Source organism: Camelus bactrianus, chromosome 6, assembly GCF_048773025.1.
Source record: "Camelus bactrianus isolate YW-2024 breed Bactrian camel chromosome 6, ASM4877302v1, whole genome shotgun sequence".
Classification (NCBI taxonomy): Eukaryota; Metazoa; Chordata; class Mammalia; order Artiodactyla; family Camelidae; genus Camelus; species Camelus bactrianus.
Window position 1 is genome coordinate 87,478,985 of NC_133544.1, and position 25,997 is coordinate 87,504,981.

The following is a 25,997-nucleotide window of genomic DNA, read 5'->3' on the forward strand; positions in this document are numbered from 1 at the left end:
TTAAAACTAGGAGCCACCAATACACACCATTTGGTTGGCTAAAATTTAAAAAGATTAACAATGCTAAGTGTTATCTGAAATGTACAGCAACTGGAACTCTTGCTAGTTCCACTGTAAAATGGAACATCTACTATGAAAAAGTTTGGCAGTTTCTAATAAAACTTAACTTTGTACACTTGCCATATGATCTATAAATAGGACACTTAGCTACATACCCAAGAAAAATGCAGACATATGCCCCCCAAAACCCTTGTGCAAGAATATTCATAATGATTTTATTCATAATTGCCCCAAACTGGAAATAACACAAGTGCCTATCAACAGGTGAATTGATAAACAAATTCTGGTACAACCATGCACTAAAACAAAAAGGAATAAAAAGGAACACATTATGGATACCTGCATCAATGTGGATGAATCTCAAAAATGCTGACTAAAAGAAGTCAGACACGAAACAGTACACTGTGTGCGATTTAATTTTCATGAAAATCTAAAAACGGCAAATCTAATCTATGGTAACAAAGCAAACTGGTGGTTTCCTAATGCCACGGATGGAAAGCAGCACAGAGATCTTTTCAGTGTGATAGAAATACTCCATGTATCCTGACTGTGGTCATGGTTACACAGATGTACACACCTGCCAAGACTCATTGACATGCACTTAAAATGGATACTTGCTGTATATAAATTACACCTCAGTAAGATTCATTTAAAATTAAATGTGGATCAAAAGGGAGAGTTATTTTAGTATGTAATGGCTATATGCTCTAATAATAAAGATGTAAAACTTTTTAAAAAAGTAGGGGAGAATGGGCAGAACATATGAAAAAATTTCAAACTGTTCTCAGAAATTCTATTGATTGGTAGTATTGTTATTCTGAAGTTGTAGTGAGTATAATGTGGGATAAAGCAAATGAGACTCACATGGTATTTTTAATTTAAACATATTTCTTCTAGCTCCATCTACTGAAATATTCCAGAAACAATGATCAACACAGGAGCAATGAGCATCCCCACTACCCAGATTATAGTCTTAAAATACCATTTCCCTAAAAGAAATAAAGGCTCCAAAATATGGCTGATTCCACGGCTGGGACAGGAAGTGTACAAAATGAGCCTCAAATGAGGGACTCAAAAGCCTATATGAACAGTCTGTCGCTGGGCAAAGTTGGTATTATTTGAACTTCTAAGAGGGTAACTGTAGTGGACTATAACCCTCCTAGTATGTTTAATTTCATGATTCAATAATAGTGTTTTTAAAAAATACCCATCACCATTGTAAAGTAAGAAGGAATCTATTAATTTTTTCAAAACTGGTATATGAAGGGCAAGAATCTAGCATGTTTTCTGCCACACGAACTGGGAAGCCAAAGAGGAGGTGAGGAAAACTGTATCTTAAAGATACTCTAACCAATAAACAAAAATAAATGATGCAATCAGAATCTTAAAATTTTGCAAGCCCTAGAGAATGAATGAATCTAGGCATTGAGCATCAACAGCTCTAACATCACAAAAAAGAAACAATCAGGTGTTATGTGCCACCTGATTAAAGAATACACCACCATCTATGTGTTCCATCCCTGTGATTAGACTAATTCTGATCACTGACAATGTATAAGAAATACAGAGGAAAGAGGAACATGCTGAACACTACCATGAATAGGTAATCATCAAAATCTAGACTACAGGAAACTTTACAGGTCAAATTGTCCAAGTTCTTGAAGAGATAAAGTTTAAGGGAAAAAAAGATGAAAGGGAACCAGCAGGTTAAAAGAAATTGTTTTGTCAAATAAAACAAAAAACTTTCAATGTATACAGCAATCCCCCTTATCTATAGGGGATATGTTCCAAGACCTTCAGGGGATGCCTGAAATCACCAATAAAATCGAGTATTACTTCCTATTGATACATACCTATGATAAAGTTTAATTTATAAGTTAGGCACAGAAACAGATTAATAACTAATGAAAAATAAAAATAGAACAATTATAGCAATACACTGTAATAAAAGTTATGTCAGCGTGGTCTCTCTCTCAAAATATTTCATTTAATGTCTTTCCTGTCTTAACTAACCACTTATGTGAGATGGCTATAACTTTTGCAGTTTGAGGTGTGACAGCAAAACACAAGTTTCTTTTTCCTTCTTCATAATTTCATGATAGAAGACTTGCTACTCAGAATGGTGTGTGATTTAAAACTTATGAATTATTTCCTTTTGGAATTTTCCATTCATGAACAACTGAAACTCAGGAGAATGAAACTGAGATTAAGGGGGGACTACTGTAAAACCCATAAAACGTTTGTGTTTAGAATATACAACCCCCTCACATACCCCACATATCAGTAACAAAAAGATGGAAAATCTAGTAGAATAAACGGCAAGACATCTACAGTCAGTTCACAAGAAAGGACCAAAAAGCATAGGAAAAGGTTTATAGCCTTATTATATCTATGGCACCTTATCCTCTAGACTGGCTAAAACTAAAATGACTTAAGTATCAATTGTTGAGGATATGGAGTAAAAAATTCTCAAACACTGTTGGGTAGAACGTGAAGTGGCACAACCACTTTGAAAAACAGTCTAACGTTATCTGTTAAAGTTGAAAATATGCAGACTCTACAGCCCAGTAATTCCATTCCATTCCTAGCCATATACCCAGGAGAAATGTGTGCTCACGTGTACCAGGAGATGTGAATGAGAATTTTCATAGGAGCACTGCTTAGGATAAGCTCCAAACTGGAAATGGCCCGTATTTTGATTAACAGAATTAAGTTGTAGTTTATTGATATAATGTAATAAATATACAGAAATGAAAATGAATGCACTACAACTACACATATACATACATATGAATCTCACAAAAATACCACCAAGTAAAAGGAGGAAGAATTCTGTTCACATAGAAGAACAAAAGAATTCTCTTCACATAAAATTCAAAAACAAGCAAAAGAAAGCTTGAACTACCAAAAAAATTTAACATTTTTAAAAGGCATGGAAATTTTCAACATCAAACCTGGCGTAGTGATTATCTTTTCAGTAAGGGAGAATGTCATTATCTAGGAGGGACACACAGGGGGCTTCTAGGTTACTGGTATTGTTTTATTTCTTGACTTGGAAGAGAGTCATATAGGTGTTCACTATATAATTACTGGTTAACCTGTATATATTTGCTCTAAATACTTTTGCACAGTTACATCACATTTCATAATATACAATTTTTTAAACAATAAAATAAAAAAAATCAGTGAGTCTTTGTGGTGGAGATATGAAATGTAACTAGAGGCCGTGTACTGCCAAGTCAATATGGCTAAAAAAACCAGACAATGCTGATTGCTAGCTACCAAATAATGTACTGTTAATAAACATTTTTATATGCATTTAACAAGTAATTATATTAAGCACTTACTGTGTGCCAGGCATTATTCAAGTCACTGGGAACACAACAGTGCACAAACAGTACTTACATACAGGTGTTGTGGAGAAAGGCAATAAACAAAAATAAAACATGGTAAAAGGAACACTGAGGGTGATGCTACTTTTTACAGGGTAATTAGGAGTATCCTCGTTGACAGTTGGCATCTGAACAGAGAGAGACTTAAAGAAATCAAAGAACTAATCCATGCAGGTATCTGGGGAACAGCTTGCCAGAAAGATGGGAAGGGCTAAAGGCGGGACCATGCTTGGAGTATTCAAAAAAACAAAAGAGGCCCGTAGGCTGCAGTGGAGCAACTGAGAGGAGGAGGTGTGTAGAAGATGTAGTTGGCTTGGGGGTAGGGATGGCGGGTGAGGAGGCAGGATCATGTACGGCACTGCAGAACTCTGTAAAGACTGTCTCTTTCTGAGTAAGATGAGAAGCCACTTGAAACCAGCAAAATGAGGGGATGTGATTTATGTTCTAAAACCATCATTCTGGTCCTTTCATAGGCACTATTACAGTAGGAACAGCTACAGTTCCTTTCCCATATGGAGAAATATGAAACTCCGTTTGAGTGTATCATACTTAGGTTCAGATTAAATAAAAATGAAATTCTTCTTTTTATTTAGAAGAATCATTTGTTTCATATTAACAACAAAATTTCACCTTAAAAAGTGTCTTAAAAAAAGTAAAACTAATATCCTCTGCTGTCCTCCGATTTATAGTAAACATTTTTTTTTAAGTTGTGGTAAAACACATAAAACCTACCATCTGAACCATTTTTAAGTGCGGAGTTCAATACTATTAAGTGTATCACACTATTTAGTATAGTGACTGGTTTTAAAGGCTTAAAAATAATTCAGGCAGGTGTTGGTGTTTATAGATGAATTCTACTACTACTCCACTATTAATACTTACTATTTAAGTAGTATATTCTAAATCTCTCCTGTGCCCACTGAACAATGGTCGGTTATAAGGTAGAGTGATTTACACACTTTGCTAATAAATGTGCATGAATAATTTAAGTATCCAAGAATTATTTGATGAAATTTATCATGTGGTGGCGAGCTACCATGGAGATAATAAATACAAATTTATGTGACTAGGTTCTGAAGAACCATTCAGATTTTTAAGGACCAAGAAAACTCTTTAAACTCCATTTTCTCACAAGGGAAATCAGCGCATCAGATCAAACCATCCATTCGAGTAAATGCAAGTCACTTACAGTAGGCTGAATTATTAAAAGAAAAAATATAAAAACACTACAGTATATGATTTTGAAGAGTCAGTACTACTACTATTTAAATACATAATGAATAAAGACCTCCATATAATTTAATTTCTAATTTGATAATATTAATATTTCCACATGCTTTTGGAAGGATCATCACAAATTTTTTAATGCTGCTATTGTCTATTATTTGGCAGTTTAAGTAAATGTGATTTTTTTTTACCTCTGTGAAAAGACGAGCATCATCAGAAAGCATATTATAATCTTGTGCACATTTCTTTGCAGAATTTTGCAAAAATTTTAGGAATTCTGTAACTTCTTCATTCACATGTTTTTTCATATCCTGATTTTTAAAAAAGTAGACATGTCTTGGAATAAGAAGTTGGTTACAAACAATCACTTCTCAAACATTACTCTAATAATTTGGACTTACAAAGTATCATATCCAAAACACAAATCACAAAGAAAAAGCTAATTTCACAAAAAGAGATAAGCTAATGATTAATAATACAATATGGGCTTAGGAAATAAGCTTATTTTATAAAATGCTCTTAACATAAAAAAGCACAAACACCTAAATGGAAATATAAGCAAACACATGAATAGGCAAGTTACAAAAGAAGAAATAGAAATGGCTTATAAACACATGGGAAATGCTTATTTTCATTAATAACCACTGTAAATTAATGTAAGACAAGAGATCAACATTTTTTCTGTATTAAATTAGAGGCAAAAAAGGTAACATTCATTCTTGGAGGTGGGGGATATAGCTCAGTGGTAGAGCGCGTGCTTGGCGTGCATGAGGTCCTGAATTCAATCCCCAGTGCCTCCGTTAAGGGAAAAAAAAAAAAAGGTAACATTCAGTATTAGAAAAGACATTTTTAAAAAACCTTTCATACAAGAGTGATACATACAAATTGGTTTAAACTTTTTGCAGAACAACTTACCCATGTGTAACTGCAGATCACAGCCTTAAAAATATGTACAGTTTTTGATCTGGCAATTATATTTTTATGAATTTATCTCATGGAAACAATCATAGATATGAAAAAAAGACTTTGCAACAAAGGTGTTCAGCACAGGATCATATATAATCAAGAATTTGTAAACTACATAGAGTAATAAACAAAAATTTAAAACTGGTTCAATGAGCAATGTAAAGTTCTACTGCTAGTACTTAATATGAACTGGAGTGAAATACACTCAACTAGAACAAAATGCCTGAACTATAACAGAATCAACAATAGAATTAAAGCACCAATGTTGCTAATTAAACTCCTTATATTTTCCATTTTTGTTAATATGACTGCACCTAAAAGCATAAAAGCAAATTTAAATTATTTCCTAACTTAAAAAAATTTTTTTTAACTGAAGCCAAAGAATAGAATACATACCAAGTACTGCAAATAGTCATTTTTATTTATTCCAACAGCTTTAGAGTTTGCGGGAGTTTTTGCATATTTAACCAACAAATCCACATAATTCCTTTGTTCTCTCTGTGAGAAACGAGAGAAACGAGGATAAGGAACTCTTGGTTTCGGAAGAAGAACCATTCCAACTGTGGTTTTAACTTTTTCCTTTGCTTGAGTTGCTGAACTAACTGCCGGCTCATTTTCTACAGAACTTGCTGAGGCATTCAAATTTTCTCCTACACGTCTGGAAAAAAAAATACAGTTTACAAATACGTGCTTTTCACAGGAAGATTACTATCATGAAACTTCATGATTCTCAATCACCAGGGAGAATACAGAATGATTAACACAGTGAATTCTGGATTATATCTAACTCCACCACCTGCATTTTGATGTTTCGCCATTTGGTGTAAATTCAGTATTCTGCAGGATAGGATCACTTTACAAGCCTACCTTCAATTATCTGATGGAGAGGAAGAGGCATAATTCTTAGACAAGTTTTTCAATTTGGAAGTTTTTTCCCTCTACTTAAGATAGGTAAATCACCCTTGCCAATTATATATGCAGGTATTTTGTGTTTACATTGTATTGCAATGCAAGTTGTTTTTTAATACTTAAATTCTTCAGTAAGATGTATCAGTTAATGCGGTGAACAAAAGCCACTGAGGGCAGGATGTGATGGGGTCACAAACCTGCAGTTCACAAATTCACAGATATTCTAATTTTCTGGTTTTCTCCACTTTAATTATCTCAAGAATTGAAAAGACATTCTAACACTGTGATATATTTTATGGAAGCAACAGTGGTTTTAGAAAAGTTGTATAATCCACTATCACTCATGCATGTGGCTGAGTCTATGGAAATGTATTTATGTTTCATATGGATATAAAAGAGAAAGCTTGGCATATTGATAATTAAATGCACTAGAGGAAAGTAGTGAGTAGCTAGTGAGTAGCTAGTAACAAAGAATATGTTACCATATTGTTTATGAAACACTATCCCCAATTTTTAAAAAAAAAATCACCTTACTACCCCAATTAAGGTATGTAAGTACAAATTGCTTATCTTGTTCATAATCTGTCTCTATTCCTGCCATTCATTGTTGTAATATACATTTTTGATAAGACAATTTTAAAGTACACACACTCACTAAATTATATTCCTTAGCCTTTACAACTGTAATTTCCACCACAGTAACTGTTCTCTCTGATTTGGTTCTACATAAGTAACAACAATAACCCAAGAGGAAGGAAAACTAATGAAAGAATGAATGTCTATTGATTCATTCTTCATTCCTCCATTCATTAATGATTATTTTGAGTGATTACCATGTGCCAGTGCTATGCTGGGTACTAGACATACAACCAGCACTGAGCTCAATACCACTCTACCCTGTAGGACCTTACAATCAAGTGGATCAGGCAAACGAATGAGGAAGAAAGAAAAGTAAATATGTGCATCAATACAATGTAACTATGGAGATTTCAAGTTCCAAACTGAACATATTTAATAGGTGAAGAATCCTAAGGGCAGCAAAATCAGAGAGTAATAGAGAGAAAGGGGAAAGGAAAGAAATATTCAGACCATTGTTTTTCAGTCTTAACAGTATTTCCCCTCAGGGCATTCTGGAAGCCTGTGGCGGCATTTGGGTTGTCCCAAATATGAGAAGAATTAAAGGAATTCAGAGATGAGGAAAACTACATTTCTATAATGTATGGTAGTTTCCTATACAATTTTCAAAGGTCCTTTCAGGCTTTCTCTTATCATATACAAGTTAAGTGTGGTCTGTTATTACTTATCCTAACAATGCACATCATTCTTTTTTTTTCTTATGATTCTCTTATGGAAGTTTATTATTATTTCTCTTAAATCCAGTATTATTCATTTTAGCTAGTGCATGCGACTACTTCATTATATTTTCTAGTGCAGCAGTATCTACTACAGTACATAGCATAATATAAATTATTTTCCTTTTATTTCAGATTTCTATATCTCGAACATTATTTTAAAACGTTATGTCTGTGCCTACTATTTTAATTCAAAGTAAACAAGGTGTCTTATACCTTATTAACATTTGTTACGCAGAGTAGGACAGTTTCAGCCTGATAAATTTGAGAAATAACAATCTAGATTCATGTCTGGACAAAAGGTGAGTCAAAACCCATCCAAAACTACCACTTATTTGTTTTAAATCAACTTTACAATTCTAGAAGAATATGGTAAAAATTCCAAAATTCTTTAGAAAAAAAGACTTAGGACCCAAAAATAAGGCAAAATATTCAAGACTACTCTTTGAGAGCTAAACTCTAGATGGAAAACTAATCAAGAGAGCAGGTTAGTAAATGGGAAAGGAATTTTGGAAATTAAAATAAGGATGCTTACATGGGCTCTGAAAATAACACAGGTGAAAGAAGACATACTTAGCTACTAAAGTTTCTCCAATAACTGCATAAAAATAAGCATATTTTAGGTTAACAAAATGAATGTTAACTGCTGATCTTGGGAGAAATGTATTACAGCAAATTGATTTCTCACTAGAAAATGTCTTGAGAGCTATTCAAACCTAACAGCATTGTGTCCGCAACTCTTTAACAATACTGCTTCACAGCTGTCTCTCTGAATATGAGAACATGTCTGTCCTTGTGGCACAAACTGGCAAATTTAATTAAGCTGCTGCAGCAACAAGATGCTGACTCAGATATGCCAAAGTAGGAATGTCAAGAAATTCTAGCAGTTTAAATTGGCTACATCCAGCAAGGAATGAAATGGCAGCACATCAAGATCATTTCCGTGTGCAGTGCTGTCAAAATCTTCATCAGGGTGCAAGCCAAAAACATCTGACAGGGTTTCTCTACCCACATTTTATAGCATTATATTTTATTTCAGTTGATGGTTTGAAGTTTTCCCCCTTCATTTTGTCAACTACCCATTCTTCTAAAAATTAAAGTTTCTATGAAAAAAGGCAGAATTCAAAACTTTTAGTCTCCTATGCTTTAAGTCTTCTGGTTTGGGTAGATTCTTTAAGTAGCATTTGGAAATGGTGATTTGAGCCTCCATCTAAAGTCTACCTGTACCTCCTGAATTGGATTTACTTTTCTGTATTAAACACATTAAAATTTCTTCTTTTTGTATTTGAAGCTACTTTCCCCTTTGTTGGCTTAAAACTCAGTTATAGGTGTCCTACAATCAGAAAATAATTTTCAAAAAGGCAAATTTTGACCTTATTGTGGAAGAAGAAGCATTGAATAAAAGCCTCATACTGTTTAAAGTAGCATAATTAGAAGTATCAATATTTTCCCAAATATGTTATTTACAGAACACAAAAAATGCAAAATTAGGGCTAGTAAAAAATTTACATTATTCCTAGTTTTTCCATTAAGAAAACAGTGGTAATTTCATACAGTCTGAAAAATTTGTTCTTACTGTAATAAAACTACAGGTTAGCAAAAAAAGACTAGAAACATACATCAGTGACTTGTGCCTTTATTGCTCCCATACTAAAAGGTATATTATACTAATGAAGTATTTTGTACTACATAGAAATCTAAAAAATTGGCAGTATTCTAAGAAAAAAAGATTTTAGGAATTAGGTGTACTCAGCTACCAGCAGACATCCTCTCCCTTACATGTTTCAAACTACAACCCACACTTGGGATATGCTGAGAAGAACCCAACTCAGAAAAAACATTACAATAAGAAGCAGCAGCAGGATGAATAAGATTAATATTAGAAATTCTTAGTCTGAAAAAAGTGAGACAGAGATAAAGGCTAGTAAAATGATGAAAAATTTTTAAAAAAAATTTTTAAAGGTAAAGACATATGCACACTAAATCCCAGGACACTAGAACTGGTAGGCATTCTTTGATTCAGATAAACAAAGGCAATTCTTTATTTAATTGGTAGTAAGTTTTAAGAAGTTGGTTATCCCCAAGACATTGTTACAAGCTGAGCAACAGAAAAAGCTTTTGAAAACTGTCCATAGATTCACATTGATAAGAGGTCCACTGTTTTAACTTTCTGTAGTTGGTATTGGCAAAAACATCATACTCAAGCCCTTTGGCAATAAATGTTGCTCCTGAATTTGCCTCTTTAAAATACTTATTTTTTAAAACTGTCTTTTTAATACAACTTCTGCTTGCCTTTACGTGAACCTATCTATTCATCCGATCGAATCAAAAAGCACCTGCTTCTTCAGTGTTTTTAATAGCAATCTGGCAGTGTCTATAAAGATAAAACACACACACACCCTCCTTTCACAGGAACTTATCCTTATACGAGCACATGTATAAAAAGGATGCTCACTGTTTGTAATAGTAAAGGAATGGAAACAACCTAAATGAATATCAATGGTGGCAATTAACTGATTCCACTGAAAAATACCACGGTCATCCAGAGAACAAGGAGAGTGAGATATTTCCATAGTCAAGAGCTCACTGGTGATGTTGAGAGGAACAGTTTTAGTAGACTAGCGACCACAGAAGGCAGATTAGAGTGGGGTGTGCGGTGAATGCAAGTATAGAAGGATGTGCAGTAAAGGTCAAGTTTTTTTTTCTAAATCTTGTTTTTAAACCAATTCTCCCAATATCCCTTTTGGCTGGAGAGTTTAATCCATTTAAAGTAATTACTGATAGGGAAAGACTAAGTAATGCTATTTTGCTGTTTTCTGTATGTTTTGTAGCTTTTTTGTCCCTCATTTCCTCCCAGCAAGCATATACAAATCTTTAAAGACATCTAAGTATAAATGAGAGAAGACATAAGAAAGTAAATGGGAGGGATTCATGCAAAGCCTGGAAATATGCTCTCTCCATTGCAAAAGGAATGGAGAAAAGATGAAAGTAAATACTGAGCTCTTCTAGGGGAGCTCCACAATTCCTCATCTGGCATATTTTCACTCATTTCTAGTAAACCTGATTACTTAATTTCAAGATTCATTCACAATAAAGAAGAAACAGCCAACCACAAAGGAAAGAAGAGCTGTTACAGGCAGGTAAGCAGTGAGAAGGTAAAACTATCACTTAATACTGATATCAATCCATACCAGAGAGGGAAGAAACTCTATGGCAATTTGGCAGTATCGATCAAAATATAAAATGTTTGTAAACTGACTATAACTCAATTTAAAAAAGTGTGGTGTAAAAACACCACAAAACAAAAAAAAAAACAAAAAATAAATAAATAAACAAAATGTTTACAGAATCTGATCAAACAATTCAATTTCTATGAATTTATCCTATAGAAATAATTACAAGAAGTTCATCAATGTTACTGCTTAAAATTACAGAAAAAAGAGGAACACAAACATTTTGCAATGTAGGGCTAGCTAAAAGAATTAAAAGTATTTCTGTATAATAAAGCAATGTGTAATCATTAAGAAGACTGAGCAATACATAGGGGAATAAAATACCCCAAATATTATTTTAAATGAAAAAAGCAAAATGCAAAACAGTTCTACAGTGTTTACAGTATTTTACAGTATTTATAGTGTGACTCCATTTTTGTTTTAATATGCATCGGTTCATGTGTGGAGAAAGGTCTCAGAAGATATATATGTATACCTAAGAATGGCTGTCTTTGAATACTGGGTTCTTCTATTTTCTAATTTTGCATTTCTACAACTTGAAGGTTTAATAGTGGATATAGACAGATAGATGTGAAACTTCAACTATCAGAAAAACTAACAGTCAAATATGGAAATAAATAACCAAGTAAACAAACATATTACCTGTTAGATAAAACACACAGTTCTTTTAAACTTGGAGCCATGGAATGATCTTTGTAATTTTCTCGAGAGAAAAATGTCTTAAGGCCATTTTTCGGGGAAACATCCCTGTAAAACAAAGTAATTTACTTAAATTTAACAATTCAAAATCTCATGCTAGATTAAGAAGCATAATGGTACAATTGTAATTTATAACTGCATGTCCTCTGCATCCCCTTCCCAGACAATAACCTCTTAATAATTTTAATTTCATGTTCCAGATGTGTGAGTTTAGATGTTTTACTTTTTGGATAGCTTTTAACTTAGGCCTATTCTGAAATTCTCCAGTTCCAACCATCACCCTTGCTTTTTCATTTAGTACCCAGTTAAATGTCAGAGATACTTGAGACTTAAGGATGGAACAGAATGAAGACCTATAAAGGGTCTGTCAGGGGCGAGGCTCCCCTCAGGCTCTGTGGCATAACATTAAGACGTCTGACTGCTGAAAGTGCTTCTCAATCTATTTTTGTCTCATTCACCATCGTGCAGGGCGGAGAGACACTACAAAGATTGATTAACTATTTTCGTTAACTTGGCAAACATGATAAATGGTATGCCTCTACTGAAACCACCTGTAAGGTCATATATGATTTTCCACATTGTAATTAACTTACAGACTAACATATTATAGTTAATGCTTTCCTTATAGTAAGCATCTAATAAGTGATGGTTGACTGAAGGAATTTAAAAATTAAACAGGATAAGAACCATTACTGTAGAGAGGATGAAGATTAGGAGGATTCTGTAGAAAAAGACAGTTCCAAAGGCTGTAATACAGTGCAAAGGCCCTAAGCCATGTCTGGTTTCACAGTGTCAATGGCATATAATCTGTGTGGCATCTGAGCACATTCTTTATGGCAAGGAGCATAAATATGCATACTTCTTAAAACTTACAACAGAACCACCTAATCAAATGGCAACTTCTGGCTGGCCCATTTCTAAAATGGGAAATTCTAGCATATTTGCTCCATACTCATTTCTTACTGTTTTTAAAGGCGTTCATTCAAAAAATAATGATTAAGGTATAAATGATAAAATTAAAAAGTCTTATTTGCTAATCACCAGGGTAGTTTCTTATTACTTGTTATGGTACTGTATATGTGACATCTCATTACATTCCAAGGTTTTTGCATATCATACAAAAACAGTGTCATGCGCCTCATGGATTGTGAGCTCCTTGGAAGAAGGGAAGACTGTTTGCAGTAAAGAAGTTCTTACTGAGTACATATTGATTTTATTTATTTATCTGACAAATCTGACGTCACATTTTCTAAGTTTAAGGTGTACAGCATGTTACTTTGATAAAATTTCTATATTGCAGTATAACTGCCACTGAAGCAATATTTATCACATTACATATCATTATAGACAATATTATTGTCTATATCCATTATACTGGAGCACATACTGATTGAATCTTCTTTGAGTCAGGTACTATTTTAGTATAAATGTAATCTTTTGTAACTTTAGATTTTTCCTTGGCCAGCAAACGCCTCAGCTGGCAAAGAGTAGATGCTCAGTAAATGTATGTTACATTGATCTAAAGCAGCACCTACATTAGGCAGATTTATACAAAGCCACTGTATTACTTAACAGAGTCCTCTATTTGTGAAGTTTTCATACACTTCCAAAATACAGTCTATGCATTTACATTATCACTTGATACAGATTCCAATATAACAAAAAGAAGCTTGTCTATTCTTAAAGAGGTCTATTATTTGTACAGAAATGTGCTAGGTTCTTGAACACAAGAAAATTCCAACATCTTTCCTTCACTAAGATCAATAATAAATACATGATTGAGGTATATAACAGGGAAAAACCTTTGTATTCTATTACAAGTTAACTACTAAAAGGTGCTGCCTATTAGCTTGAATTATACTTAAAGGACCATCTCTGGGAACCCTGTTTCCCGGGTAAAGAGCATTAAGCTAAAATACCTTTGATTAGTCCAGAGGAAACATCCTAACCAAGCCCACCTGTGAATGCCTGCAGGCAGGAAGAAATTAACATAGCTCCTCTGCAGTCTGGCCATAACCAGAACTTTATTCCCTCCCCTTTTAGTACAAAAGACTGAATTCGAAGTTGGGGAAGACCACTCTTTGAGACACTAGTCCATCTTCTCGGTCTCCTGGCTTTCCGAATAAAGTCACTATTCCTGGCCCCAACAACTGCTCTCTTGATTTACTGGCCTGTCATGTGGCAAGAAGTACAGGCTTGGACTCGGTAACAATTATACCTAGTGGCAATCTAAGTGTTGAATTGTTGTCATTTTAGGAGAGGAAGTACAGTCAGTGCTAACTCAAAAGTGTTCAGTAGGGGAAGATGAGGATGGGGTAAATTCTAAGCCACTGAATTTATATTCCCTTTCTGTTTCCTTGAAACCTCTCCAAGCCAGCCACCATCCTTTCCTAACCAAGCCACCAGACCCACTTCAGTCCTCTTTGGGGATTACAAACAAATGTAACTCACCAGTTCAGCCTTGGTTCGCCCATGGCCATCATGGAGCTCATATTCCTAGATTTCTGCTTCACTCTAGTTCACAATTTTGCTGCCTGGCAGTAAGTGCAGGCTCCAGAGGGTACAGGATTTCTCTAGTATTTATACTCAACTGAGGAAACACAAAAGGTCAAGATCAAAAGCAGGAGATTGGCTGGGCCAGGTATTTTAACGGAGACAAGAACCTGTTCCTAACACCTACCTTCAATTGACAAGGGCACCTAAAAGAGAAACGAGCGGACAGATGAATACTCCCAACGTCTTTGCAGCAGAACAGGGAAGCTGATGATTCTTATTCCAGGAACGTCATTGACACTCACTGGAGAAATAGAAGCCCCAGAAGAATGGGGTTCTCTCTCACTGCTCATATACTAAATCACTATATGGCATGAGTTCTATGTCTTAACTCAGCTCCCCATCTCCTACCCCCCACCTCCGCCCCTCTTACTGCCAAAATACATCTTTCTTCAGTTTTCCTAGCTATACACTGTTACGGGGCAGATTCCGGCAAATCACGCAGGGCAAAAGCTCTCTGGACATCAATAATCCTTCAGGAAGAATCTCACTTTTGAGGAGATTAAGGCCCAATAACTGACAATTCACAGGTTCACTTAGAGGAATCAGGACTACAAATCTGGCTTGCACATGAACCCTGCATGCTCAGTGTTTCTCCTGCCACCCCAGATGGACAAAAAGAGTATGTGAGCAACCAGCAGTTAAGTGTAGGCGTCGTCTCTCGATACCTGACCTAACCCACCTCCCACACTTCCACCCAGTGTGGGGCTGGGACGGGAGAGCCGATGAAGGCAAAGGGATGGATCTGAGGGAAAGGGGATGAAAGGAGAAACAATGCTCCAGAAAAGGAGGTAAAGCCGCGAGCAAAAAACCGCGGGAGGGGCCGCGCCAGCACCAGGAGCCGAGAGACCGGCCCGGCCAGGCCCGGCCCGGGGGCCGCCATGTTCCCTCCTCCCGCCGCTCAAGAGCGCGCCCGCCTGCGCTCCCTCCCCGCAGCGTCTCCGCAGCAAAGCAGCCTTCCGGCCCACCTCGTGGTCCGCGGCGGCTCGGCCCGGGCCGCAATCCCCGCGCCACACACAAACACACTCCACCCTACTCCTCTCTGTCGCGCGCGACGGGGGGAAGGCCTTATTTAAAGGACGTGGCCGCGCCGCCTGGGCCCTGCGTGATGACGTCACCAACGACCAAGCGGGCGGGGCCGGAGCGACTCAGAGGGCTGTCCCCGCCTTGACTCCCTCCCCAGCAAACGCCCCGGCCTTAAAGGCTGGCGACTGCGTGTTTTCTCAGAAAGCCCTCGATCTTGTGGGGGTCGTAGACTGGAAGGGGGACCGGCCACAAGTAAAGTACTGAAAAGACCCAGACTTGGTTGTGACCTTAGGCAAATGTCTTAACTTCCCTAACCCTGACTCCTCATCAGTGAAATGGAGATACTATTAGCACCTACTTAGTAGGGTTTTTGAAAGGATTAAATGAGATAAGGGACAAAGCTGTGCTCAGCCGGGTACCTGGCACATGGTAGCACCTCCACTCCATTCTCGTCCCATTTTAGATGTCAGTTTCCTCCAGCGGTCACTCTGGCTCTCACAGTAGTTTTATTTTCCATTTACTAAGGAAGGATTTATTGAGCACTTAAAATTTGTGCATGGTGCTTCATATGCACAGGACTCAGACCCAATACGGGTTTTTCCAAGAGCTTTTTGATCATTGGAAATCTAACACACACATTAAATAATTTCAAAACGAAATAGAAAGTGATAAGCTACACAAAAGAGGTATTATTGAAAAGACTGTGTGAGTTCAGAGAGGGAGAGAAATTACTGGAGAGAGGGACAGAAAGCAGTCTTTGAATAGCTAAAGACATCTATGAGTACTTACATGTCAGTTACCACATTGGGCACCTGACATGTCAGTTCATTTGAAGAATTTGAAGTTTGTGGATGATGGGAAAGGACATTCTAGGCAGAGACCAGCACAAGGAGCTGAGTAAGCCTATTGTATGAATAGAGTCCAGTTTGTATGCTAGCGAAAGCATGTTCTAAATTTTGGAATGATTTACGATATTGTTTAAAATTATGTTTACATAAAAATTATACTTATGTTAAAAATCTCCCTTGAACACAGGGACCCTTAGATGGTTTGTTTTGCCTGCAATGCAAAGTCTCTGAAGAGTAGTAGAGGAAAGAGCTTTGGAAAAATAGGTTAGAACCAGTCCGTAGAAGACTTTACAAGCCAGACTAAGGATTTTGAATTTATTGTATAAGAAATAGAATGCTGGAAGGAAGAGGGAGCTTATAAGGAGGGGAATGACACAATCAGAGCATATCTGTGTTAAGAGGTGTTATCTGACACCGTACTGAATGAGTGGTAGGGAAGAGGCTGGTTAGGAGACGGCTTGTGAATGCTTGCAAATCAACTGGTGCAGTGCTTAGCACTGTGGGGTAACATTTCTTATTGGGTGAGTGATGTGGACACATGTGCTAGGACAGAGATGGCCATCAAGGTAGTATAGAGGTTTACGTGTTGGATACTATCTTGCAAGGCATGCAGAATTGGGATTCCTGTCCTAGTCTGCTCAAGAACTGCTCAAGCACTCATGTTGCTGGGGTATACCAGCCATGGTCATGTGGCATGGTAACATCGCTAGATCTGGCCTGTGCTGAGATACAGATTATCAACAAACTCTGTGCTCTTGTTCCATGTATCTGAGTTCCGGTGGTTGCAAGATAGCACACAGAATCAGAATTTTTAGAGCCAGAAGGAACTTTGGAGATTATCTAGTCCAACCCTTTTGTTTTCCTGATAAGGAAACTGAGGCCCACATGTCAAGTGACTTTACCAACATTACATGATCAGTGATGAAACTGAGACTACAAATCAGTTCTCATAACTTTTGCCATTAAAATACATTAAATATATGCATCCTTTCCTCTTTATGCTCTTTGTAAACCAGAAGCTGTTTAATGAAAAGAACATGGATTTTTGGAGTCCAGCCAGTATGGGTTTGTATCTCAGTTTTCCTGCTTACTGAAGATGTGATCTTAGACATGTGGTGCCTCAGTTTCCTCATCTGGGTAATGGGTGAGGCAACGTCTCACCTACAGGTTTGTTGTGAGGATTAGAAGTAGTATGTAAAAAGTGCACAGCCAAGGGTAAATGCTCAAAAAATACTGGATGTTAGTATATACTTTTATGTCAAAAACAAACAAATAAGCAAATAAACCCAACAACCCACAGTGGGGGGCAGCATTGTTAACAAATGATTATGATATAAATAAGTAATAATGCACTGCCAACTAAAGAATGTCACTTGCCATCTGGCTCTACAAGTCATTAGCCACTGCAAACGCTGACCTTTAAATACACCCTGAAAGGAGTTCAGGACAGAGATCAGAAATGAGGCACTGTGTCCTCTGGAAAAACTCGCACAACTGGCATTTAGATAGATATTTGCAAGAGAGATTTTTTTTATGAACCTGGATTCTGGCATCCTCCCATACTTAGAAAAGCACTAAAATCATTAACTGAAATATCTGTTCCTCCTGACTAGCAGCAACCTTCTCCTGAGACGTGTGTCTGGTTATAGGTACCCCTTCACCAGAATCACATGTATACTGGCCTCCCCCTTACCTCTATGGAGCAGTTCCTCAGAGCTATCTGAGAGGCTGTCTCCTGAGCTATACTCCTCAGTAAGGCCCTAAGTAAAACTGAAACTTACAGCGTTCATGTTGTGTGTTTTTATTTAAGTTGACAACACATAGACATGCATATTATACACAATAAAGAATGAGACCATTCTCACTGAGACAGTTTAGAGACTACTTCAGAGAGAAAATTTAATTTACATTGGGTCTTGAAGGATGAGAAGGAGTTCACTGGGTCAAGAAGGGGCTGTGATTTAGTGGGTGTGAAAAGCGCAGAAGTGTGATGCATGTTGTGGGGAAGGGGGAAAGCTACTGTATTGCTGGCTGGGGGAAATGAAGGCAGTTGGACTGGGGGCCAGAGAGAGTCTTCGTGCTGTACTAGAGAGCTTGAAAGTTTGGAATGTTTTCTCTGGATGATAGAGAAACCAGTGAATGTGTGTGTGTGTGTGTGTGTGTGTGTGTAAAATAGCTTTATTGAGGTGTAATCTATGTACTATAAAATTCACCCAATTTAGTTATTCACCGATTTTTAGTAAATGTACAGTTTTGCAACCAGCAACACTACACGTTTTAGAACATTTCCATTGTCCTGAAAAATCTAACGTGCTCATTTGCAGTTAATCTTTCTTCCCACCCCCAACCTCAGGCAAACACTAAGCTGCTTTGTGATTCCCCAGACTTGCCTTTTCTGGATCTATCATACAAGTGAAATGATACAAGGTACAGTCTTTTGCATCTGGGTTCTTTCTCCTAGCAGATCATCCATTTTTGAGGACCATCCATGTAGTAGCAAGTATTAGTTGTTTTTTGTTTGTTTGTTTTTTGCTGAATAGTAGCACATTTATGTTTACGCCCCATTTTGTTTATCCATTCAACACTTAATGGACATTAGATGGTTTTCACTTTATTGCTATGAGTAATATTGTTACGAACATTTGTATATAAGTCTTTGTGTGAACTTTGTGTTTTCATTTCCCTTGGGCAGATACTTAGGAATAGAATTGTTGAGTTGAATGGTAAGTTTATGTTCCACTATTTAAGATGCTGCCAAACTGTTTTTCAAAGAGATTGTTCCATTTTATTCTGTGGATATTCAAGCAGAAGAAAGATCTGGTTTCTGTTTCTGCTAAAATGAGAAACAAATTTGTAAATTAAATGAAAAGCCAGTATCATTTTGAAAGAATTTATAACAGTACTTATTTTGAGTCTATAAAATGTTTTGTTAGACCAAAATTTCAAAAAGAACTTTGAAAACTGCAAGCACCTGGTTAAATGAGGTTGTCAGAGTTGTTGTTAGATGTGTATTTCTTCCTGCAGACCAAATCAAGACAGAGAAATGTGCAAGATCATCTATTTTTTTATCAGTACCAAGTTATCTTCCTACCTCTCAGCTAATGAGCTTCCTTGGCTTGATTTGGGGTGAACTTGGCCTTGGAGAATTTATAGTTGGTAACTACTTCACTCAGGGAATTGCTTCATGAATTTATAATCATCCATAAGTTCCTTTCAAATAAGAATTCAGAAATAGCCCTCTAGCAAAGAGGTTTCAATCTACTAATCGATTCAGAAACTAATGGCCGAAATACTGTTGCCAATAGAGGTTTGTTCCAATCGGATTTTTCACCAATAAATGATATTTCAAGCGGGGAGGGAATTACTTCTCTCGAAAACCAGAAAAATACTAGCTATGCTGTGTCTAGGATATGCTGTGTCACAACAGAATGTGTACAAAGTTTTCCACTCAGAAGACAATATTTTCTAAAGCATATTTTGTTGTATTCTGTATAACATATTCCCTGGGCTAAAAAAAGATCCAGAAATAACTTCATCTGAATGCTGGTCTTTTATAGGGAACACCGAACTCTTCCACAGAGAGTGGTTGACGAGAGAGAGAATTCCAAGCACACAACTGAACAGTCATTTCTGTTTTTCTTTAGAATACAGTGTGTATTTTATTGGAAGGATTAAAAAAAGAATGGTAGTAGGTGGATGTGAGACTTGCTAGGAGGTGACAATCATAATTAATTTTGAATGGGGCTAATACTAAAATTAATTTTTCCTCTCTAAGCACAGAACAATGAATAGTTGAAGCAACTTCTCCCCCACAAAGAAGTCATTCTGGAATTAAAAATACTGTTTGAGAAGTCTATCAAGCAGTTAAATAGCAGATTACTGAGACATAACTATATTTTACTAGAGTCAGTATTTCCCCTTCAAAGGAGAAAAGAAAAATTCAAGATCGAATTAAATGCACAACATGGGTGGACCTAGAGATTATCATACTAAGTGAAGTAAGTCAGTCAGAGAAAGACAAATTTCATATGATATCACTTATATGTGGACTATAAAAAACATGACACAAATGAACTTATTTACAAAACAGAAAGAGACTAATCGACATAGAAAACAAACTTATGGTTATGGGGTGGGGAAAGGGGTGGGAGGGATAAATTGGGAGTTTGGGATCGGCAGATACAAACTACTGTGTACAGAATAGATAAAACAACAAGGTCCTACAGCACAGCACAGGGAACTATATTCAATGGTTTGTAATAACCTGCCGGGAAAAAGAATATATATATATCTGAATGCCTATGCTGTATACCAGAAACTAATAGAACGTTGTAAATCAACTATACTTCAATTTTAAAAATGGGAAAATTTTTTAAAAAAAGTAAGTGCACAAAGTTCAGTATGTTAGCTCCTTACAACATCAGAGATAAATGACGGTAGGGAAAAAAAAACAGCATTTTCCTCCAGTTCACAACCAGTGGTACAGGGAAGGGAGGGAGTGCCTGTTGACCTTGCAAGAGGCTTCTGCCACCACTGGGAGTCTCGGCTTGCCTTCAGAAATGCTGGGGATCCAGCAGTGTGTTTCATGATGTTTGTTATACGCAGCAATTTTGGGGGATATTTCAAATATGTATTTTACTAAGTGCCAGAGACGCTTAGGTATTGTAGAGTGTGGGCAGAGGAAAAGGCCAACTCTGTTGCCTTTATTCTGACTTCAGAACATTTCATCATTTGAGTGTCGAGATTACTTAGAAAATTATTTACGAGGAGGTTTGGCATGGCTGAAATGGTGTGATATTTAACTGATGTTAACTTTTATTGGTTTACTCCTATCTGATCTACTCTGGAGAAGGGGTGGGGCTGGGATGGGGCAATGATAGCCCAGGTAAAGTCAGATTTTTAAGTCTCTGGCATCATTAAAGTCTTCGGCATCCTTCTGACATTTCACTGTAATGATTTCTTAAGCAAAGATGACATAGTGTGCGTTTGGGATTTCTCCCCTCCTACCCTCAGGGCAGATATCCCCGATGGTTGGTCAGAGCACCCTTCTCCTTTGAGTCAGGAGACAGCCTCAGAATTCTCAATTCTGCATTGCTGGCAGCTACTACCAATCAACAGACGTTACTTCGCCAATTAAAATTTCTTTCTTTGCCTTTCCTGATCAGAGGGTGGCTTGATCCTTGTATAGGTTTTTTTTCTCCTGCAAAATAGAAATGAATGATTTTTTTTTTTTTTAAGTACTACACTACAGACCCATGCTTCTCAAACCTTGATATCCAGACCAGTCACCTGGGGGATCCTGTAAAAATGCACATTCTGATTTAGTAGGTCTGGGGTGGTGCCTGGGATTTGTGCATTTCTAACAAGGTCACCGTCGCAGGTGATGCCAGTGCTACTGGTCCGTGGACCACACTTTGAGTAGCAAGGTTCTCTGGAGACAAGATGTAAGCTAGAAAACGCTGTGCAATGCAACTTGAGAACCAAGAAAAAAGAAGGAAAACAAGGCAAGTGTTCCATTAGAAGCTGAAATTTTATTATAGGATAACAGTACATAAAGCACATCTAAAATTGATGTGTTCAATGCACTTTTAATAAAGGTAATGTAATATTAAAGGTACAGTTTCTAAGTACAATATAACAACATTCATATTAGAATGAAAATCGGAGTATTTAAAAGACAACATTAAATCTCTCTTTTTTTTTTTACAGCTTGTATTTACAAAATGAATCAAAATATTTTTTTTTTAAATTCAGGACTCAATAAAATAACAAACAGCTGGAAATAAGCAGACTACTGTAAGAGTGAATTGAAAAGAAAACCCAATGTAAGTGAAAAGTTGGATGATCTCTAATAAAGATCATTAGCAAAGTTTTAGTACAATACTATTTTTAGGATTCCCATAAATGGCTTGCATTTTTTTAGTGTGGCAGAAAAGGAGTTTTTACATACTGTACACAAAACAGACAGCATATATTCATAGGTACAGTATTACCGTTTCCAAACTGGCATGTATATTTACAGAAGGCTGAGTTTGTTACTCACAGAGTTTTGTGAAATTTGTGTGCTTAATCCTCAAGACCTACACACAATTAGAATCAGCATTTCATGTGGTCTTTTAAAATGTGGCTTTCATACTCAGTTTTAGAAGAAAACATTAACCATAAGGCTTGGCATACTTTGTAAATTTACCAAAACAACCCAGGAAAACAGTTTGAATTGGGGCACACTTGATGTCATTTAACAATTACCAAATGCTGACATGTGCTGGCCATTGTGCAGACACAAAGAGATATAATCACCATCCTCAGGAAGCTAAGGATACTAAATGGTGCTAAAAAAAAGATTTCAATCCCTTTCTAAGCGAAGCAATAAGGAATGATGTGATTTGTATTAAAGGAGATGTCTCCCTAAACGGTAGCCAATTCACTTTAAAAGTTTAACTATTAGCATTAGCTCTCATTAACCACATGATTGCATTTATAATTAAGGTAACAGCAACTCTTCCATAAAAATGGAAAATGTCTAGAATTGTGGGCAAATATTCAGTGCATGGAAGCCAATAACCATGGCTTGAGAATTTATCACCTTCAATTACAAAAAGTGCAGTAAACAGAAACATTTGCTCTATATTTATAAATTGCTCAAAAATCTTTGCTAAAGATCTTACAAATTCAGTAATAGTACAGAACAATTCTAACCAATATTTAATAAGGTTAACTACGTCCTTAGTTAGATATTTGATACACTTTGACTTTACAATGCCGATAGGTCTCGGGAGAACAGGGGAAAGAGTTTAACTAAGCTCATTATTAAATGACTTTAAAAAGGAAAGTCCTTCACTCAGTTCATGGAACTGGTTGAGGTTATATTCACACAGAACATCCCTTGTCAAATTTGCTTATGGCCCACGTTCCACCATGACAGCGGACGTCTCTACATTTCTCATGGCTCAGGTAGGAGGGGAAAGGTTTATTCTGCCATCAAGCCACCAAGGAGATTTTAAACAAGTACCTATTGTCTATAATAGGAGCTAAGTACACAACTCTGTCAGGTGCCAATAATATAATTCCTTAGTAAGAAAAAAATAACCACTCCGTTAAACTAGAGTGTTTCTTTAGGAGCTTGAAGGCCTGGCAAATTATTTCTCAGCTCAGGAGATACGGTATAAAGCCAAGTAGCAAACATAAAGTAAATGCTAATAAGTTTTCATAGATCCATATTTATAAACAAATTCACCCTATAGATGTCAAATATCCATACTAAGGAAGTAATTTTATCCTAATTAAATACACTCTAGAATAATTTATATAATGATATTATGTATTTAAAGAGAAAAGCATGTCCCAAATCCAGCACTCTGATACAGCTGCCAGTTGGGCACAGGTAGATATATATATATGTATATATATACAAATATATAGTTATACTCAGTGAAATTAACAAGACCCAAAGGTGGTATTGTCTAGGAATAAAAGGGTTTTTTTTTTTGTTGTTCACAAAAGTAACTTATCTAGCACCACACATCAGAAAAACACAAAAATAGCACACTCTAGTTCTAAACAGCTATGTCTAAAATAGATTATATAGTAAAACCAGTATTATACAGCATATTGTGGATTTGATAAACAGATAAATATTTGCACTGAGTAGGCTGTTTATAATATAACATTTTCTTATCTATACAGAATGAAAGCCAAAAAGTTAACTGTATAGAGATGTGCAGAACAACATTAAATATTATGACTCAAAAGCAGGGACGAAGGTAAATTTGAAAGAAGAGTAAGAGAGAAAATGTTTACAGGCCATTACAAGTTCTTAAGTTAATAGTAAATAAGGAATCAATTGCTCAAGTTGAAGAAAGCAGTAAACAAGAGATTGCATTTACATGCAGATGTCTAAAATTTGTATTTTTTTAAGTCTATGCACAAAAGTCATTTGTTTTATTGCTTGACATTCAGTTATGGCTAGATTATTTAACCTATTTTTTTTTTTTTGTACTTTGGAAACAAGAATATTGTTAAAGGTGCCATAAAAATGGACAACATTGAAAACGGTTTGCAAATAAACCACCTAACACTGCAGTTCTTTATACATATTAAAAGCCTTGTCTGGGGTTTGTCATATGTTAAATATATTTAAACTGGGAAAATATGTTGTAGCTTGAAGCCTCCCATTGGCCCAAACATCCAATACAAAAACACATCTCCACAAAAGGAGCAGGCGGACAATACAGGAACATTTAAAGAAGCAGCCAGCTAATGTCCTAATGTTTAAAGATTTACCACTGTTGTATATGAAATTTCAAACCACCGTAGATAAGAAGAGAATTTTGGATTCAGGAAGATGTGTACAGTACATACGGATTTTATTTTTTTTTTGTGTGAAATCATATTCACTATATTGCTCAAGAATTATCTGCATTTACATATGCAATCTGTTCAATGATAACCAAGTTCCTAGAAATAGTATTCATCCACATCAAAGTAATAATGAGTTAGAAAGGAATCGCACACGAACATGGGAGAGAATTGAATTGCTCTTGGAGAACAACGTAATGGCACGTGCAGCACGTCAAAGCTAATAGCAAGCCATCTTTCATCAGTTCTCAGAAGGAAAAAAGAAAAAGATGAGTGATATTGCTAAGGTGGCAAATAGACTAAACAGCCAACACAGATTTTCTAGGCATCTACTTAAAACCTCATGTTGATTTTCTTAACACAAGACTCCATGTCAAGTTGCATCGCTGAAAAAAACATGGTTCCTATTTGGATTGAATGTTCTGTCATTCATTTATAAATAAATAAATAAAATGACTGAATGTGTTTATTGCTCTAAGTTCTGAGGGTCTGGTTCAACATGGAGTCTCCCCCATTTACGATGTTTCCTTGGTATGAAGCCAGGCTTCTGGATTATTTCAGAAATTGTTCTGAGAGCCAGACAAAAGTGATCTTACTTATCCAAACAAGCAAACAGACCCAGAAGTGAAACCAGCTGCTTTGTAAAGCCATTGCTTGCCAGCCTTCTAATTTCTTAAGAATAAACAATAAAAGGAAGGTCTCTTTAATCATATTTGGTGGAACCTCTTTAATAATACTGGTGTTTTGAGAATGCAATGAAGACCTGTATCATAGACTCTTGGCAAGAGATGATTCACTGCTGCCCTTGAATTTCTGGGCATACTGTCTGATCCATAATATAAAGTTGCTTCTGTGGGCTTCTGCTGTCATATCTTTATAAGAAAGAAGTGGCAACAAATGTTACAATAGGTAAACATGTCAACAACCTCCGTGTGTGTATGCATATACATGTGTGGGGAGAGTGAGAGAGAGATTTTGGTCATTTTCCATAGTCTTTATTGTCAAAAACAATAAGGTAAAGGTTTACTTTTTTAGCTAAACGACATGGAAAGTTATTCCAGATTATGCTCTTCAGTGGTAGTAAGAAAACTGTAAAGCTTCTTCTGAATGTGTATTCCAGGTGTGGAAGAATCAAAGCCAACTGAGATTCACTGACAGAAAGTAATATATGGAAATAGTACTTTCAAAATATTTCAAAAAATGTAAAATATAACCCTAAAGGCTGGCTCATGTGAGTCCTGCATGTCTTTAAACATTAATTCAACAGATAAAAACTACAAATGTAGAAGAATTGTGTGAAATAAAGGGAGTTTTTTGGTTTGTTTCTAGAGGAGAACATTGTGAAAAAAGGAATTATTTGCTGGTATTTGGGGA

General features: G+C 36.2%; 1 protein-coding gene across 7 annotated transcripts in view; it reads right to left on the reverse strand.

Annotated features, from left to right (window-relative positions):
- The window catches only part of ICE2 (interactor of little elongation complex ELL subunit 2), a 61,567-nt gene extending 46,071 nt beyond the window's left edge, over positions 1–15,496 (reverse strand). For 2 of the 7 annotated variants that reach the window (XM_045506283.2, XM_074366221.1), the window contains exons 1-6: positions 15,360–15,496; positions 14,519–14,635; positions 14,290–14,428; positions 11,782–11,886; positions 6,042–6,303; positions 4,871–4,990 (exon numbers count right to left, since the gene is read on the reverse strand). In XM_045506283.2, the coding sequence (XP_045362239.1) occupies positions 4,871–4,990; positions 6,042–6,303; positions 11,782–11,886; positions 14,290–14,330 (528 nt within the window). In that variant the 5' untranslated portion in view covers positions 14,331–14,428; positions 14,519–14,635; positions 15,360–15,496. Of the gene's footprint in view, positions 1–4,870; positions 5,475–6,041; positions 6,304–11,781; positions 11,887–14,289; positions 14,429–14,518; positions 14,636–15,359 lie in introns of those variants that run through there. The other 5 variants (XM_045506284.2, XM_010969429.3, XM_045506287.2 and 2 more) reach the window with 5 other exon arrangements.
- Positions 15,497–25,997: the final 10,501 nt, after the last annotated feature.